Here is a 19,145-nt window from a genome sequence, read left to right as displayed (position 1 = left end):
AACTATTTAATAAAGCCAGTAAGATGCTTATATTTCCAATGTGTATTTTATACCATATATTTCCAAGCCAGTAAGATGTCTAGGAACCTACGGTACATTGATTACTTATCTCAGAGGGAAAAAGGGGGGGGGGGAGAACCAGTCTAAAGAACCAGTGAAGAGCAATATAAAATGACAATACGAGTCTTAAGCATAAGAAGAGCATTTCATTTTTTCTAAGGTGCAAAGCGAGGTAGAGACAAGTTCAAATATATGACTGCACAAGATGGCAATGGATATAATTCAGGCACGGCAAAAAATGCTTTATAAAAAGAAATACATCCGTTCACAGCCCTCACCACCATAAAATTAAGCCAAGAAATTTAAGACTAAATATATTAAGAAGCAAAGGCCACCAAAATATGTATTACAGTGAGGTGTAGCCACAAGGTGGACGAAGCTCTGGTATTCCCTGCCAACCTGTCCATATTGTAACTGATTCTATCACTAAGTGAAAATTATGAACATCTCTCAACCATGGATTTCATTAATGAGACCAAGTTAAACTTGAGCAGTATTTGAAATCACACACAAGTTTCAGAAGAAAACTTTACAAGTATCTTATTGAAAAGAAAACGGCAAGACTACGACCTGTACCACTCAGCAATTTCTATATTTGTCTTTATATTCAAACTTACGACAGCTGCCCACCTGCTAATATACTAATCACACTTACTGCCTTTATTAGCTTCCATCCACTGTTGACCTAACGATATACATTTAATTACTTGCATCAAAATGATTCTCCCAGTTGCCAAATTATACTAGGCTGTCTAGCCCATCGGCCGTCTAATCCTTCAAATGACTGACCTTGTCCATAATGGTGTTTTCTATTTGCCTGAATGATCTCACTGCGAAGATCCTGAATCTCTTCACTTTCCCGTCGCAGCTCTGCCTCCAGTGTGCGCATCAACCTGCGCTCCTCCTCCTCTAGTTCCTCAATGTGCTGTTGGTATAGCCCAGCAAAGTGTTAGTGTCTGAGGAAGATGGAGACAGGATATTACTCGGCACAAGAAGATTTATGGCCTTTACATCCTTATACTTCAACCCTCCCCCCTCTACCTTTTCTCACATTGTTAAGCTGCACATTTATAGAACACACTCCCCCCCCCCACACTCACACGTGTACAATATCTTAACTTAAAATTCCCCAAATTAGCTCCCAAAGTTGAAGTCACCAGTAAAATTTGTACAGCTGCCTCTTCTGTCCGTGCATTAAACATTCCTGATCTGCTTTAGCTTAACAGGCGAACCCTAACATGTTTTTATGGTGTAAAGTATTCACAGGTTTAGCGAACCTTTAATTTTTTTTTTAGGGGGGGGGGGCCGCTTCACCTGAGCTTCACTTAATTTTTACCCACCTTCCCCTGCATCCAAAGATTGCACAGTATGTTGAGGATGACAGATTAAGACTAACTTTCAGCACTGGCTCATCTTAGAGAAAAATTTGGAAAGTGTGGCGCGTGTCATTGTTGCAGTTATGCACGGTACAGGAAGCGGGCTTCGGTGAGGAATGAAGAACCCCTTTTTCGAGCAGCTTCAAATTCTTGTAACAGTTTATCCCCATATGAATGTTCTAATTATCATCATGGTATAAATGTGTGATACTATTTTATTTTCTGCAACGAGAAAGTATCTTCCGAGCGGCTTCAAACTGCTTAAAGAAAGGTGTGCATTTAACAAACTTTTCTTAAACTTGAATATTTTAATGCTTATTTTGACTGGCTTTAAACTTTCATGCTGGGACTTAAATGCTTTATTTTATGGGCCGTGTATTTTCCAATTTCTTTTATTGAAAATGGGATAGTTTCCGTGGCATAACTTGTGAATGTCCCGTCCCATCTATTTCAGATCTTCACCACATTTAACTGCATGAAAGATTTGTTACACTGCAGCGCAGGACGCCGTCAATATGATACACTCAAAGTATCTTTCTGATCATACCCTCATTGTTATACTCCTTACGTATAACTTGCTAGAACTTATTCGTATACTATTCTCGCGGAGTTTACTCTCGATTTACACCTTCCTATGATATCTACCCTTGAAAACAGGTTAAGCCATTAAAATTCTTACCTTCTTTTCGTCGTCCATAAAAGTTTCCAGTCTCTCGTGTACATTAGTGCTTTTGTTGTGGTGGTGAGGGTGTGTGTGGTTCATGCTGTCTCCAGTCTGTCCAGGAACACTCACGGCGGCCACTAGTTTTGTACCGTCCTTTAATGCCTTCGCCTTCGCCTTACTTTGGATACTTTGGCTGTAGACCAAGAGGGAATTCAGCTTCTCTGCGTATGGGCAGTCCTAGGAAACAAGTATTCGAGTTTTAATTTTTAACCTGTGGAGGGTTTCTAAAAGCAATTATACATGTATTCATTATTCTCTGTCTTACCTTGAAGCCTAATTAAATATAAATGGCGAAGACACTTAATTGTCTTCATGACAAAGTAATACCTCTAAGTTAATCATTTTCCCTTATACTTAAATGTTATAATATCTCATGTGCTGCATTTATCAAACCAGTGCTAACATTACCAGTGTCAGAAACACCAGTGTTAACAGTTATTGCGCTCCAGCTACGGGACCCACCAGCACTCCCTACCCACTTACCTTCCCTTGCTTCATAGGCTCCATGGAACTCTGGTCTATGTCATTGTTCTCAAAAATGTCTCGACAAAGCTGGAGGTAAGAGTGGTCAGGAGTGGGTTGTCTGGTGAACACCCAGGAGAACGCTGCACGGAACGCCATGAAATCCATGCAGGAGTGTACGCAGGCGTAGTTGTCGTAGTCTGTTCCCACCACCTGCATCCGTGGTGGTTGCAAGCCGCCACGTTCACCCAGCACGAAAAAAAGAGGGGAAAAGTTTAACAAGCGAGGAAATACTAGACATTAATAACTTCAGATACCTTTTATTTATTTAGCATTTTAAGCACACATTAAATATCTGTACACAATCTATATGCAAATCATGCGAAGGAAGATTACCTTTCATTAAAAAAAGTAAATTTGAAAAATTTGAAAATGAAAAATATCTTAGATGCTCTAAAGCGGCAATCGCTTTGGGAAAGTAACAGAAGAATCACATAGGAGGTAAAGACGTGCATGTTTCTAAGACAAACTAAGAATAATGACCGACCACGTAAGGAGCGCTTGGCACGCCATCAGCCTCGACTGTTAGAACCCCAGGTTGGTCTTCAGAGCGTCTCATCACGGAAGCTCTCTGTACCTTTCTGCCTTCGTGGTCTAGGCCTCGCTCCATCACTGTCATCAGGTCACCTGTGCCCATAAAACATGTACCGTAGAATGTACTTTAATAATGTGACAAGACCAATGAAAAATATGCTAGGGATAAAAATTTAAGAGCAAGTATGAAAAAAATTAACTCCATGGCGTAGCAATAGTGAAGTATTTGGATGGATAAACGCTTCATATAGGCTCTGTTTAAAACTAATTTCTTTAACGAGTGTTTTCCCATATGCATGTACACTGGGTTTTCAAATTACATATCTAAATAAATTTTTAGTAAAATCTTATAGCAATGCTACAATGAAACAAGTGTTCCACAAAAAAAAAAAAAACTTCAACGATACTATTGTTAAGCACTTATCCCTCTGATTAATTAGTCACTTTGAACAGTTTTAGTCTTCGCAGAATAATTACACTTCGATCACCACGCGATCTGGTAAAGGCTTCCTCAATTCATAACCTCGAAATTTAGGAACCCGACAATTAGTGCAATGCGCGTCTAAAGTTTTTAATACAATTAAATATTAGAGTAAGGTCTGATGCCAATCTGTAGTGACGTCTACAAGTTATCACACTAATCCCAGTTTCACCCAAAAAAAATAAGGAAAATCAGCACCTCCACAACACTGAACTAACTTGAACCAACTAAGAAACATCAATATTGAAAGCAATCCAAGACATTCGTCTAGTGGCCTGGTGGTTAACGCTCTCGCTTCACACGGTGAGGGCCTGGGTTCGATTCCCAGCCAGAGTAGAAACATTGGACGTGTTTCTTTCCACCCGTTGTCTATGTTCCCCATCAGTAAAATGGGTACCTGGGTGTTAGTCGACTGGTGTGGGTCGCATCCTGGGACACTGACCTAAGAGGCCTGGTCACAGACCGGGCCGCGGGGGCGTTGACCTCCGGAACTCTCTCCAGGTAAACTCCAGGTCTCTCCAGATCAGCATAGCAAAATATATAAAGTTTGAAGCCGATCAAAAGTTGCATTAAGTTACTGGCGGAGAAGAAACAAATCTAATCCTCGCCAACAATTGTCAAAACCAGCTAGACAAATTTTCAGAAGCTGAATTCAAATCTAGAAGTGATAAATATGTTTGCATGACTAATTAAATTTTGTTATCTAAATGTATAATGAATTTTACGGTAATGTTAGTTCGTCATGCAGCAACGCCCGCAACACGTCTTCACACACTTTCATCTCCGACCCTCCCCACCACATTCATTGGATGCACCGCACTGAATATTTATTCATAATGAAATTCCTATGATTTCAACCTTAGACAAATTTCAACCTTAGTCAAAAACATTGATCATACGATATAAAAAAAACCATTACGTGATAGAGACTGGATACTGAAGCTCACTCGTGATCACCGCATGAAGGTGATCTTTATAATAAAGAAAAAGTTATTTGACTTCTGCACTGAATAAAAAGTTAAGTATTAAACGTGTCATTCACAAATGGTTTTAAAACTTCCCATTTTTTCCAGTTTTTGAAAATAAATTGGCATTCACAAATTAATCCAAACTGTTGTCGAAATTCACCAGCGTTTAAGGTTTAAAGCCGACCAGAAGTATCTTTCTTAAAGTTATAGCATGTTGAGGTGACAAAGGCTGAGGGACTGATTACCTCATCTTTTGTATATAGTTCTAGTGTCTTCCAACTGGATGACTAAACGTCTACAAGATAGCCAGATGTTGTACACTTCTAATTTTCATCTTGTCTTATTGTACACCAATCATGTGCACACAACCTCGCCTAAGTACAGATCAGACATTTTGACACCCACGTACAAAGTCAAACTCGTAGGGTCGCCAACATACAGGGCAAACAAAGTATATGCTTCAGAGACGCTATTCAGGTTGCTCATTAACAGTTGCTAACGAATGCTTAGAAAAATTGTTCAAAATCTTAGCTGACGAAACTAACTGATTAGCATGTGCAGTTGCATGTTGACTAGTTCTTAGTATAGCATCGTGGCCTTCTAGCTGACAGATGACTAGGAATGAGCTAACCTTGTTAGTAACTGTTAATCTTAAATTTAGTGGAGCCGAATATAAATCATTGCCTGTCAGCTTGGTTTCAGTCTAAGGTGATTTGCAACTACCTACTTCACCTTATTCCCATACTACTGATAATACTTTTATACCAAAGTACGAAACAATATGCCCATTGCGCTCTGGCACATCAGTTTAAAGTGCAATAAAAAACGCCTATACCTCTCTAACATCCTTTGCTGTCGAGTGAGCCAGGTGAGCAAGTATAATGCATTCTCCGCGATTGTCAGTGTCTTGGTGTACCCCGAAAATATTTACGTCCTCACTGGATGATTATATATCCTTCCGTTCATTTAGTGGTAACCTACCTTGGCTACACAGAGGCAACTTTAAGCAAGGAAGCGGCGTACTGCAGAGTTCTGTCAAGAGACTAACAAGCATGTTTAGTCTTAGGTTAAAAAAAAAGTAAGTCATCTTAAAAGGCTTCCTACCGGGTCTAAACTTTAAACATTAACACACGGTTAGTTTTAGCTTAATATGTTTATTATGCACCCCATACCCATCCTCGTGTAGTGGTGCCGCCATCACTCCATTAGCGTTGATATCAAGCACGGACTGGTTTGAAACTGGTCTTGCAGAAAGGATCTCATTGCCAAAAATGAAAGTTGCCCCAGCTGTTTACGAAAGCTCTATAATACTTGGTAAATTTCGGTATTATAATGGATATACTACTAAAGCCAGAATTTTAAATTAGAAGACTTTCTAAAACTGTTAGTTTTTAAAATAGAAATAGTAAGGAGGGAGAAATGAAGTGGTATAAATTAAAAACCAACCTGTCCATGTGTAGTTGGTCATGGAGCACGACGTTACAGAAGTGTATTCGTTCGGTACATTCTCTATACTGAACCAGATACCGGAGTACTGAAAAAAAAATATTACATTTAAACATTGCGTCAGTCTCCAAAAACTGAGGTAAATTAAGAGACTTGAGGACCAGTTCATGAAAAACCACGAACTTAAAGGTTTTACCATACAAAAAAATAATAAATTATATACCAAGAGCTATTACAGTTTTACCTAAATGGAGATTTTTTTTTATATTTTATTTAAAAAACACAGTAAATGGAGATTTAGCTAGCTAGAGGATAAATTAATCTTTAAAGCGAGCACGCTCAGAGGATGAAAAGTGAAGGTACGAGAACAGTAAATTGTAAACATTAGCTTTGTATATTACACATCTGTCGAGATGTTTCTACTAATACTGCTGGTTCTGATTTGGCTTTCACAACTGACAGTAATTCATGCGGAACGCTAAACCTGTAATAATCATAGTGAGCGTGATATTATAGGTAATTGTGACGAGTGATGAGTAGTGCCAAGAGATAAAGTATCATGAATTTAAGAAATAAAAATCCAAAAGTATGAAAGTGATCCCAGTGTGGAGGTGGAGTTCCTGTGAGAAAGTAAAGCTGTTAGCCTTTTCCTAATTAGGTTATCAGCCAATGACTTGCAGTAAACTCAGTTTTCTACAGTACTTTGTTAATTATTATGAGAGCAAATTACCTGCACGAGGTTTACAGGGCATTACCAGAATTATTACATGCAAATAATTTGGGCGAGGTAAGTGGGACTTAATCACAATAGGTCGCAGACCTAACTCCCTCGATGCCACTCAAATTAATTACAACATGAAAATCAACCATTCTGGTATATTAAAATTATGTTGGCTGTTTTACTTTACATGCTGGGTACTCAAAATTAAACTTAGTACAATACATATAATACAACGTTGCTATTAGAAAAGAAATTCGCATTACCACTTACCATTTAATTACTGGGTGATTTTTTTTTTTTTTGGAAAAATACCCTAACACTACCACAACAGCTAGAATTTACGATGGTCAATGCACAACTACTGAACATTATGGGTAAAACTCGCTTAGCCAAGTTATGCTACTGGGAAGAATGTGTCCACTTTTTCCATCCTTGCTGCTGAATTGTATGGGTTTTCCACACTATCCCAATTCTTCAGCGGGAACGTGACAGCAGTCTCTAAATTACAGATTAAAGCCGATATACACTCACTGAACTACGATGACGCCTGATTATATTGCAGTTTTCCTCAGCCAGTGCTCTCAATTATAAATGGCGTCCTCCCGCAGCCTCACTTCCCGGCTGTTCTACAACCCCCTCCCCATCAATCGAAATTTCTCTAAGGGTCAAATCAGCATCACATTTTAATGCACAATTATATTCAAATTTACATATGCTGAATTTAGGAAGATTCAAAATTTACCACAATAATATTAACACAATTTTAACCAAGCGCTGAAAACCACAAGTTTAGAGAGCCGTTTCGAAAAAAAACACGTATTAAAAAATATTACTTTCTTAACCATAAACCATACCCCCGGCCGGGATTGAACTCGCGGTCATAGAGTCTCAAAACTCCAGCCCGTTTGCAATCGTGTCATTACGATTTCTTGAGTCTTATTACTTTCTTTAATAAATTATCCACATTAGTTTACAGAAAATTAAAATTTAAAAAATGTAGCCAAGTTTAATTCTTGTATATTAAACATTACACAAATAACTCGTACATAGAAGAGCTTACGACGACGTTTCGGTCCGACTTGGACCATTTACAAAGTCATTACTTACCCTTTCAAAATTAATTTCCGGGACAACTTTGATGGGGGAACAGCTTCCGAACTCTAGGAAGTCTGGAATGCCAAAAGCAGTAGTTACGGGGATAGTCAGCAGGGATAGTAGACCAGCGTACACTGCCAGCACTACTACACCTGGTAGTACCACGACCATGTTCACTCAAAGTCTGCAAGAGATGCAATGCCACAATTTACCTTGAGATTGAATATTGGAACACTATTAATGTTTATGTACATTTCCACATTTTGCATAAACCAAATTTAAGGGTTAGAGAGTAAAGTCTTTCAGAATCAGTGTTTATGTACAGTGTCAGTCAAATCCTATACACATTTTCCACTAACAAATCAGTGCCTGTTCTTAATATATTTGAAATTCATAAATAGCAAAATTGAACTAGCATTTCCTGGACTGCCTCAATACTTTCAAAGAAAATGAGCTGACACTAAGCTCTGTCAAGCTCTAGCAAATTAAAATAGTGATAACGTTGCGCCATAGTCATGGCTACGGACAATGCCGAACTCCATATCTGAATCAGTTATGCGTGTATAATGCAAGATAATGAAAAGTATTAGAAAGTATTTTTAATCCAAAAAAAATAATGTTTTTAGAGAAAAACGCCTGTCTTGCTAGCCCGTACTAGTTCCTAGATTAACTAAAAAGTAGGAAGGGAGGGTAGAACGCAAGGAGTTTGACACCACATTGACCGATCTGCAAATTAGAATAGTACGAATATAAATCATAATAGCACTACCATAATATTTTAGGGAAGAGACTGGTTATTTACGTCATTGTATAGATGTAGGAACAGTTTATAAACTACGCACTTTGCAACACTTGCAAAGGCTTCGCCATCCAGTGGCTCCAGTTTCAATACGGAAGTTGGTGCAAGATAAAAAGTAAGAAAATCAGTCCCTTAGCCTGGAGTCTGATCAGTCCATCAGTCTTAATAATGTAGCTTATGTATGTACTGTATCATGTTCGCCAAGACTGGTCCTGGCATGGGTCCTAATCTCTTGACCCATCTCTGGTTCCCAACAGAGAATTGTTCGGCAATGTTGCATCGTGTGCTGTTCAAGCACTGCTCTAGATAGTGGTTCTTGTGCCTCTCCTAAGCGAGAACGTCGTCTGTACTCTCTGGGTTCCTGGCAGGACCACTGGTTCATATACACGACCGTGCTGAATACATATACACAGGTATATTCAGCGATATACATTTCCAAGGATACATCACTGGCTATGGACCTTTTTAAGACTGCTACAGCAGCCCCCGTCTATCTGTCAATTTCACTGGTACACAAACATTGCCCAGGCTCCAACAAAACATCATTGGGTCATGCATGGTGACGTTTATCATTTCATGATATATTGGACCAGATAAGAGCACACAATCATTGCATAGAACCGGGAACCGACTGCGCCAGGTATCAGGACAAGAACAACGAAGTTTGCATCGAGCTAGCTAGTGAAGAGCTTTGGTAACGGCGCACACTAAGTACCTTCAACCCCTCTCCTACCACTCCAAGAACAAGCACCAACCCAAGCACCAACCCAAGCACCAACCCAAACAAGCATTATATTTTCTAAGCATGAACCGAATCATGCTCCAAGAAATTCGACAGTCATTACTGGCGGCTCAGCCCACGTGGAGGGCTGGATGGAGGTGAAGTCTTCATTTAATGTCGTCAAAGATGCACCTCAGACGAGAGCAGGGAGTGAAACCAACCTTTCTCACCAGACGCGAGGTTACAAACCAGGAGAGGAGCCAGTGTCCGAACACCAAATGGCACAGGCAAAGGACTCGCCAGTTCTCTTCCGAATGATAACTAATTGGGAGCAACACCGTTGCCAAAGCCATTATACTAGTCGGTTCACATTTATATACAAAGGCTTTCGGAACTTTGGCTAGAGATCAATTTGAACAAACTCGTACGGACATCTGTCAGGTAGCCAGTTTGATTCGATCTTCTTTGTGCCAACATTTTCCTATCATGTGTCGTACTGTTTGAACATGTCAAATAATCAAAACCCCGTAAACTTATCAGAAAAAGTCAGACAGGTGGTTCATATCGCGCTTAAAACTATTACTGTCGAAACAACTGTTTTTACAATATTTATGAATGTCATGATTGCCGAGGCAAGCGTGGCTGATGCTGTGACATTGTTATAGATGGAAAACAAATTCAATGTACTTGTCAAAGTTGGAGACAGCAGAGTGACTATTTATGGACTTTGTCATTAGCCTGCATAAGAGGCATCAGCCTTTCGAGAGGCCTTACGAACTATGCAGTGCCAGCATCGTTACTAGATGTTCATTACTGGAAGCTTTGTCCAGGTAATAAGTGTAAATATTGAGTAGCGATAGAGGATGTACGAAGTTAACTTGCAGTTTGGCCCTGTGCAGGAACTTTCAAACATTTGCAGCAAATATAGCAAATTGATTTTCAATGTCCTTGTGATGTTTTGAAAGATATTAAGGTGTCAAGAGTACATGCAGACAACGGAGAGCTGGGAGCATTTCTGCATAGCGAGGACAACGCTTACCCCCATGAAGGCAGTTATGGGGAATACAGAATTGTTCAAGGAAACCAACAGGAGAAAACTAGCCCACTAATATCTGGAGAATGTGCTACTAATAAAAGGTAGCCTTGAATTTCATTTTGAGAAACCTTTCCATTTGCAACAGTCACTGGATAAATCTTGTCATGGCATTAACCCAGTGCCAGGTTGCACTGTTGACACTCAGGGAGCCAGCAATGCCAGTGAATCTTCTACAAACTAAGTATTTTAACTAGCAGAACCTTGACATTAAAAATACAAGTCTTTAGTGTTCACTACGGAGTGAGCAGAACCTAGAGTAGTTAAGCTCTAGTTACAGTGTCTATCTAACACCTTAAAAGTACCTGATGCACTAACAATTGTGCTAATTGAAGTTCCAGTGTTCAGACAGTCTATTTATTGCTGCAAGTACTTAAAATAATAAATAAATTTAATTAAAAATGAAGTCCACGACCGTGGAATGAGAATTTGGTGAACGCAGAAGTAAAACGAAGGTGATGAATATGAAAGTTCACAGCCTCAAAGAGGCCTTTAAACAGCTTATGTAAATGCACACTTCATACTAGCTCCTCCAGAAAGAAAAAAAGAAGCCAAGATAAATTACTACAAGTCTAGGTCAAACTTCCTCATACACATTGCTTATAATCGACAAGTTTGTGGCATAGCTAGTCTTAAACTGCCGAGCAGTAAACCCGTAATGGTTGCGAGTAATCAGGCAAATGAAGGCAATGAGGTTTGCACTGAAAATTTAGTTTTTAAAATTGCCTGGATCTAACATGCCTTCACACCGAGAGACTTCCCATAACAAGGAAGGTTCCAAGAAGTGGTATCTTTCCTTAATACCAGGTTTTTTTTTTATTTATTTAAAACAATACAATACATTAAATAAACAAAGTACGTATCACATTTCATTTCATTCACAAAAAGTATAATTACCATTATCAATATATACGCTAGAACGGTTAACTTCGTGTTGACAAATTGTCGCCCGTCTCCTATGCATTATGTACCTAACCTAAGGTAAAACAAGATTACACAAATTCTGCGTTACATTAATCAAATGCATATATACATTATAAACAAAGAAACGTTACATCTATAATATGCATTAGTGTTTGATTTTATGTCATTAAAACCTTTATACGGACATTGTACATAAGTGCATATATAACAAAATATCCAAATACGAACGATATGTAATGATTCCGGTACTCAATCTACTGAATTACTGCAATGATACAAAACACATTCAGTACAGTACACAAAGGGTTCCACTTAATAGCATGGGATAATTCTGAATTGCTAATACAAGTAACATTATGCAACATACACACATCACACATTCTTACCTTATACACACACACATTATTAAAAGATTATATAAACAAAATACACACACAAGAACACGAGTGATACATCCACTAAACTGTCAAAGGAAACAGTTACACTAATCATCGCATCCACAACAGTGATCAAATATGGGTAATAGGACTACGTGCAGAAAAAACACATTGTTAACTTCCATATCTAGTCATATTCCAAACATGTATCCCAGGAGTCTCCAAGCAGAACGTTACCAGGTATCAGCCACATGGCTAATACAAGGAAAGTAAAATGAAAACATATATAAGTTGCACGAGGTGCTTTTACGTAACACCTGTCATGCCATGCATGAGTTTGCTTTACAAGAGATCCACTCCCTTAACCCACATCAATACAAGAATAAAAAAATAGTATCCAAGTAATATTATATATATTTCTTTGAATAAAACATCATAACTAACGATCATACCTAGCATTTATACATTATACCGCACCTGTACCAATCGTATGCCACCTCCACACCCATATTCAAGAAGCCAGCCTCGTGTACTCTCTAAGGTATTAACGCCCATAAATCCCTGACATGGAATCTGCAATATCCCTCTGAAAATAATAAAAAACATCTGTTTCCTGTAATGTCTATTTCGCTGCTGTGTACCTTAAAAAATCGCTACCAGTGTTCTGATTCTCTCCCTCACAGATAAATGCCTATGTACCCATGATGTGTATACAAAATCCGTCACTAAATATCCGATTGCATTCTGTACCGGTGTTCCGACCCCCCCCCCCACATCTAAACTTAAAAGCTCTTAAGACACTAATCCCACCCCCACCCACCATTCGTAAAACCCTACTAAACCACAACCTTACGGGTTCCAATCTCGTACAGAAATAAACTGCATGAAAGACCGTATCAAGATCCCCACACACGCAACACAGCCCCCCCTCCTGCACGCGCCTATTCGCTAACACTTCCCCAGACGGCAGTATATTATGTAAAAATTTAAACATTATCTCTGACCTTGGCCCGTAACCGTAACGCTTTTAAACGACCCCATATGTCCTTCCATGCATACATTGGATATATTCCTTCCACCTTGGCCACTACCTCCCTGCCCTCTACCAGTGCCAGTTTGCCGATCTTGATCTTGCGTGGATCTCTTATATAAATTAGCATCCTCAACATGTCCTCGCATCTCTTTACGTCCGTGCCGTTCAACCAACGTACCAAGTCCCTTCTTATCCAGGTCAAACCTGTGCCAGCCATTCTACCCTCCCTCAAGTAGCTATGCTTGGCACACATATCTAACAGTCTATTATGCAGATTCATTAACCCCAGGCCACCCCGGCTAACAGGAAGAGACACCACATCCCTCGTTAACCAATCACATCCTGAACCCCAAATATATCTATATACACGCGTTAACATACGCTTATCATATGGATTTAACGGATAAATACATGCTACAACTTACTGAACAAAAGCACATTGACCACAACTGCACACTGATGTATAGACAGGCCTCCTTCCCTCAGTCCTGTCAAACGACCTAAAACCCTCTCTACAGCCTCACTTTAATTCACCTTCCTCGCATCCTGTATGTTTTCCATATGCACAATCCCACACACCTTAATTTGATTTACTAAAGGCCAGCCTTCCCCCTGGTCTAATACCACACCCGCACAATCTCCCACCCCCATAAGCATCGACTTTCTTATTAACCGTCATCCCAGTTGCTTTCCCGAAACATTCCACCAATTTGCTCACTTTTCCTAAAACCTTTGCTCCACGAAATAAAACCGTAGTGTCATCCACGTAACCTATAATTCCTGATTGTACCTCCACCTCACCTTGCCTTTTATCCTGTCGTACAATCCCCCGCACAGCTCTAAAAAAAAAAAATGGGTCCTGAATCAACGCAAAAAGAATTTGTGATACAGGACACTCCTGCCGCAATCCCCTATGCATCCTAACTACTTTCCCAACCTACCATTTACCTGCACCCTAAACATAGCCTGCTTGTACAAAACCCGTGCCCAACTAACAATTTCCTTTCCGAAACCTTGCCACTGCATAAACTTCCATGATGCTTCTCTCTCCACACAATCGTATGCATCGTGCCAATCTAAAGCTAATATTCCACCTTTATAACCCCTCCCGCTTTCCTCAATGAACCTGCGAATAATTCCTTGCCCCCTCCCCACACACACAGATCGTCCTGGCACACCATATTGTCCCTCGTCCAAAACCCTTTCCAAAACCCGTTTTATCCTATTTCCTAACATTTTCACAAAAATTTTATAATCGCCACACATTAATGAGATTGCCCTATAATTATGTATATAATTCCCAGATTTCTTTTTCGGGACCAGAACAACCGTTCTTTGTTGCTGTCCCATGATGCCACTATTTTTAATGGCATTAAATAACATCACTAAAAATTCACGAATACAATCCCAATTTTCCTTGTAAAAATCACAAGGGATTCAGTCAATCCCCGGTGATTTCCCTACACTCACTCTCCACAGCCAACCTAATCTCTTCTTCACTTATAGGTCCATTCAAATCCAACTTGTCCATGTACTCTAGATCACAACGTACCCATTTCTCCCAGCGCCCCCTTAGAAATCCCAGCATTTTTATATTGCAATTCATACCATGCGTCTACAAAGGTATTCATAGCCTCCGTTGTCATAAGGACCTGTCCCCTACTAAAGGCTCCCAATGACTCCTGAACCTCTAATCCCATTAATTCTGTCGCCCTGCGACGTCTGCCCTGCTCTCGCAAGACAAACGCCGAAGGACGGTCACCCCATAGAACCTCATCAATTCCACTCGCTATCCTCGCCGCATCAAAAATATGATTGTGTGTCTCCAACTAAGCGTTTTAAATTTTCAATTTCAACCACCGGATACACTCCCCCACCATTCGTATAACATACTTGCAGTTGACCTTCAAGATAGGCCAAGAGCCCACACTGCATTCTCCTGTCTTTGCCTCGCTGCTGATAAAAATCCCTCACCTTCACCTTACCGACAGTATCCCACCATTCAGCTATATCAACCCCCACCCGACATTCAGCCCACAATCCCCTCCAAGCACTCGCAAAAGCTTCCCTCACACCTCTTTTATGCATTAATCCCACATTCAATTTCCAGAAACCTCTGAAAGGCCTCGGTAATCCTACCCAGTCAACATCCGCCGTAACACCTGTGATCGGAAAAGCTCACATTTAACACGTACACTCCTGACGCTGACACCTCTAGAAACGTACATGCGATCCAGTCTTGCCGCATACTCCCTTCTAACGAACGTATGCATGACCCCACCCACATCCGTAACATTAACACTCCGCAATAGATCCCCTAAATATCCTGAAAAAAACCTCTTCCTCTAGGTTAGACATCCTTGCGACGATCAATGCAATTCCAATCACCCCCAATAATCGTGACGACTGGCAGTGATCTTAAATGGTACACCAACACGTCCCTAAAAAACGTATTTTTTATACGCATGTCACCTTCCGCCGGTCCGTATACACCCAGGAAGGCCACCTGTACCCAACCCCAAACCCCATCCAAACTGACCACCCTCCCCTCCTCTCCTACCTCACATGTTTGCAAAGAAAACGGGCTAGCCACTTTAACACTGCTCACCACCTTTCAGTCTATTAGAGCAGCCCATGTACAAGATATATTCAGGAATCAGCAATTCACCTAAAGATTTATAATCGTGTTCTTGTAAGAACACATCGGGTACATGATTTTTTTAACAAAACCTCCAAACACTTACGTTTTTCAACAGAACGTAACCCATTTATATTTAAAGTAAGACACTTGCATGTTTCATTGGAGGTTTACCCTTTGATACCTTAATCTTGGCTCCCTTGCGTATATCTCCACTTCTTCCCCCACCCCCCTGTGTCGTTCTGACATGCTGAACACATTTAGATTTGCCAGTGTCTCGTCGCACCATGCTTTGTTCCCCGACCTTTGCCCTGGTGTTAAAACATCTTCACAGTCAGGTATCACCGCCGCTCTCGTACGAGAACTGCGGCCAGTATCCATCTCATCCTCGGAACTGTTGTTTCTATGAACCTCCACGACCACAACCTGATGTTCAGCAATATGCCCAGTGGATGCTCCGTCCTTCTCCTGTACACTTACATCCTCTAAACTACCTTGAATCCCCTCAGATGTGGAAGCATCCAACAAAACGTTCAGAGCTTCTTGAATAGTGCGCTCCATGTCATCCTGAGCATGAACGAAGTCTTCCTCTGTCGTCGCCGATACCACACCCACGTCCTCCACTGCACCAGGGAGAGTTAGACATACCTGTGATTCTTCAATCTCACCCTCTACCTCCTCACTCCACGGTTTACTAGCCAATGTATGCTGTTGCGTAGCAGCAGCATATGACCACTGCTCCGTTGTAACATCAATCCGCCTTACTTCCGTCGTTTTACCACGTCTTGTAGGGCATTGCGCCGCCAAATGGTCATACATCCCACAAAGCCTACACGTACGCCTTTGGCCTGAGTACGTAACATACATGCGAACGAAATTCCTCTATAACCACATACGACGGAATAGGGTGCTTGAGGGACATTTTCAAGGAGAAAGACCCCTCCGGCATACCAACTAGAGGACCATCACGCCACCGTCCCAAAGTTGCCATATGAACCGTGCCATAGCTTGCAAAAACATTACTCAAATCACTTTCGTCCGCCTCAAAAGGAACGTTCCGTACTTTGATCCATGTGTAAAAACGGGAGACGTCGTGAAGTCGAACAGTGACACCAGGATTAACGGTCTTTATCACATCCTGATACCTGGCAACCATATTTTCGTAAGTACTATTTTGTCTGAATTTGACAAAAAGCCTCGAATTGCCGTTTAAAGAGACACCATAAAGCTCTTTCATTATTGATACCATATGTATCTCGGAGTATTGCAGTAAGCAGAAGATGAGTATTCTGATTGTTGAGCGAGCCTCTCACTAATTCAAGGCAGACTGTGTTGACTCTCCTACGTGCACCTTCGGCCATTGTGAGTGCACTGAGGAAACCTGCGCAGAAACCAAAAGAACCAGAAGCTACTGCGCAGCCTGCTCGCACGGCCCGAGAGCAATGCGAACAATGGCATAGCTAGTCTTAAACTGCCGAGCAGTAAACCCGTAATGGTTGCGAGTAATCAGGCAAATGAAGGCAATGAGGTTTGCACTGAAAATTTAGTTTTTAAAATTGCCTGGATCTAACATGCCTTCACACCGAGACATTTCCCATAAGGAAGGTTCCAAAAAGTGGTATCTTTCATTAATACCAGGTTATTATCTGAAGTATCTAAGATCCCGCTCAGGTGTTACACAATGATCAAGTGTGACACCAACTATCATCTCGAATCGAGCCTTTGATGTCGATCCAACACCTACAGGTTACACTTGTTACCAGGAGGGGTGAAGGGGATGGATCGTTGTAGGATACACCAAGAGGGGTGGAAGCATTGCAGGGTACACCAAGGTGGGTGGGGGGATTGGAACATTGCAGGGTACACCAAGGTGGGTGGGGGGGTTGGAACATTGCAGGGTACACCAAGGTGGGTTGGAACATTGCAGGGTACACCAAGGTGGGTTGGAACATTGCAGGGTACACCAACGGGGGTTGAAACATTGCAGGGTACACCAAAGGGAGGGGGGATTGGAACATTGCAGGGTACACCAAAGGGAGGGGGGATTGGAACATTGCAGGGTACACCAAGGTGGGTGGGAGGTTGGAACATTGTAGGGTACACCAAGGTGGGTACACCAAAGGGAGGGGGGTTGGAAAATTGCAGGGTACACCAAGGTGGGTGCAGGGGGGGGTTGGAACATTGCAGGGTACACCAAGGTGGGTGGGGGGTTGGAACATTGCAGGGTACACCCCGGTGGGTGGGGGGTTGGAACATTGCAGGGTACACCAAAGGGAGGGGGATTGGAGCATTGTAGGGTACACCAAAGGGAGGGGGATTGGAGCATTGCAGGGTACACCAAAGGGAGGGGGATTGGAGCATTGCAGGGTACACCAAGGTGGGTTGTAGCATTGCAGGGTACACCAAGGTGGGTTGGAACATTGCAGGGTACACCAAGGTGGGTTGGAACATTGCAGGGTACACCAAGGTGGGTTGGAACATTGCAGGGTACACCAAGGTGGGTTGGAACATTGCAGGGTACACCAACGGGGGTTGGAACATTGCAGGGTACACCAACGGGGGTTGGAACATTGCAGGGTACACCAACGGGGGTTGGAACATTGCAGGGTACACCAAGGTGGGTTGGAACATTGCAGGGTACATCAAGGTGCGTTGGAACATTGCAGGGTACATCAAGGTGCGTTGGAACATTGCAGGGTACATCAACGGGGGTTGGAACATTGCAGGGTACACCAAAGGGGGTTGGAATATGGCAGGGTACACCAAAGGGGGGGTTGGAACATGGCAGGGTACACCAAAGGGGGGGGGTGCTTGGAGCATTGCAGGATACACCACAAGAAATTAAGTTTTATTCCACATCGTCTGAGGACGCCTTAAGTTCAAGCAACGGTGAATGAAGACTGCTTATCTACAACATATATTTCAGTAAAAATTGATTTCCAGTACCGATGTTGTGGTGGACAAAGTCTTGTTCCGTCAGCACGGGATACGTGTATCATCAACTACAAACAATACAGCACTGAGGAAGTGCTGCTTCGTGTGCCAAACACAGAGAGCAGAGTCAGGCAGACCACATCGCTTCAAAACCTTGACCCAAGTAATTATAATAGACTTGTTTATTCAACAACGGCAAACTTGCTGGACTTTTAAACGTCAAGTTTGATTTAGCCCTAAATTAACTGCGCTAGAGGATAAACTAAATGTAATAATGAATGATTAAGACTCGCGTATTCGGACCACTGAAGCAGTGTGGAATACCTTCATTTGAACGACGCAGACGGAGTGGTGCTTTGATGGTTAATTCGACTGACAGCTTAATGGATCATTAAAACTGCACGTCGTCTGTTCACTGCAAATCGATACCCCTCAAGGAAGGTTCCTTGATGTTGGTGAGGGGCTCTTGATTTAGGGAATTGGATCTGTGCTCCAGTTCCCCGAATTAAGCCTGAATGCCTTCCACATCCCCCCCCCAGGCGCTGTATAATCCTCCGGGTTTAGCGCTTCCCCCTTGATTATAATAATAATAATAATGCAAATCGATAATGTAACACATAATACATGATTAAAGTAAACTTTATATATATATATATATATATATATATATATATATATATATATATATATATATATGTA

At 41.4% G+C, this 19,145-nt stretch overlaps 1 protein-coding gene across 5 annotated transcripts in view; it reads right to left on the bottom strand.

Annotated features, from left to right (window-relative positions):
* Nucleotides 1-19,145, bottom strand: part of LOC128699220 (apolipoprotein D) — a 141,414-nt gene that overhangs the window by 3,881 nt on the left and 118,388 nt on the right. For 4 of the 5 annotated variants that reach the window (XM_070096559.1, XM_070096560.1, XM_070096557.1 and 1 more), the window contains 6 exons: nucleotides 7,940-8,111; nucleotides 6,112-6,199; nucleotides 3,170-3,309; nucleotides 2,644-2,835; nucleotides 2,116-2,337; nucleotides 850-985 (listed from right to left, as the gene is read on the bottom strand). In XM_070096559.1, coding sequence (XP_069952660.1) covers nucleotides 850-985; nucleotides 2,116-2,337; nucleotides 2,644-2,835; nucleotides 3,170-3,309; nucleotides 6,112-6,199; nucleotides 7,940-8,098 — 937 coding nt within the window. In that variant the 5' untranslated portion in view covers nucleotides 8,099-8,111. Of the gene's footprint in view, nucleotides 1-849; nucleotides 986-2,115; nucleotides 2,338-2,643; nucleotides 2,836-3,169; nucleotides 3,310-6,111; nucleotides 6,200-7,939; nucleotides 8,112-18,458; nucleotides 18,617-19,145 lie in introns of those variants that run through there. The other variant, XM_070096556.1, reaches the window with a different exon arrangement.

Source organism: Cherax quadricarinatus, chromosome 54, assembly GCF_038502225.1.
Source record: "Cherax quadricarinatus isolate ZL_2023a chromosome 54, ASM3850222v1, whole genome shotgun sequence".
Taxonomy (NCBI): domain Eukaryota; kingdom Metazoa; phylum Arthropoda; class Malacostraca; order Decapoda; family Parastacidae; genus Cherax; species Cherax quadricarinatus.
The sequence above is the reverse complement of the archived record's forward strand: the minus strand, read 5'-3'. Positions and strand labels throughout refer to the sequence as shown.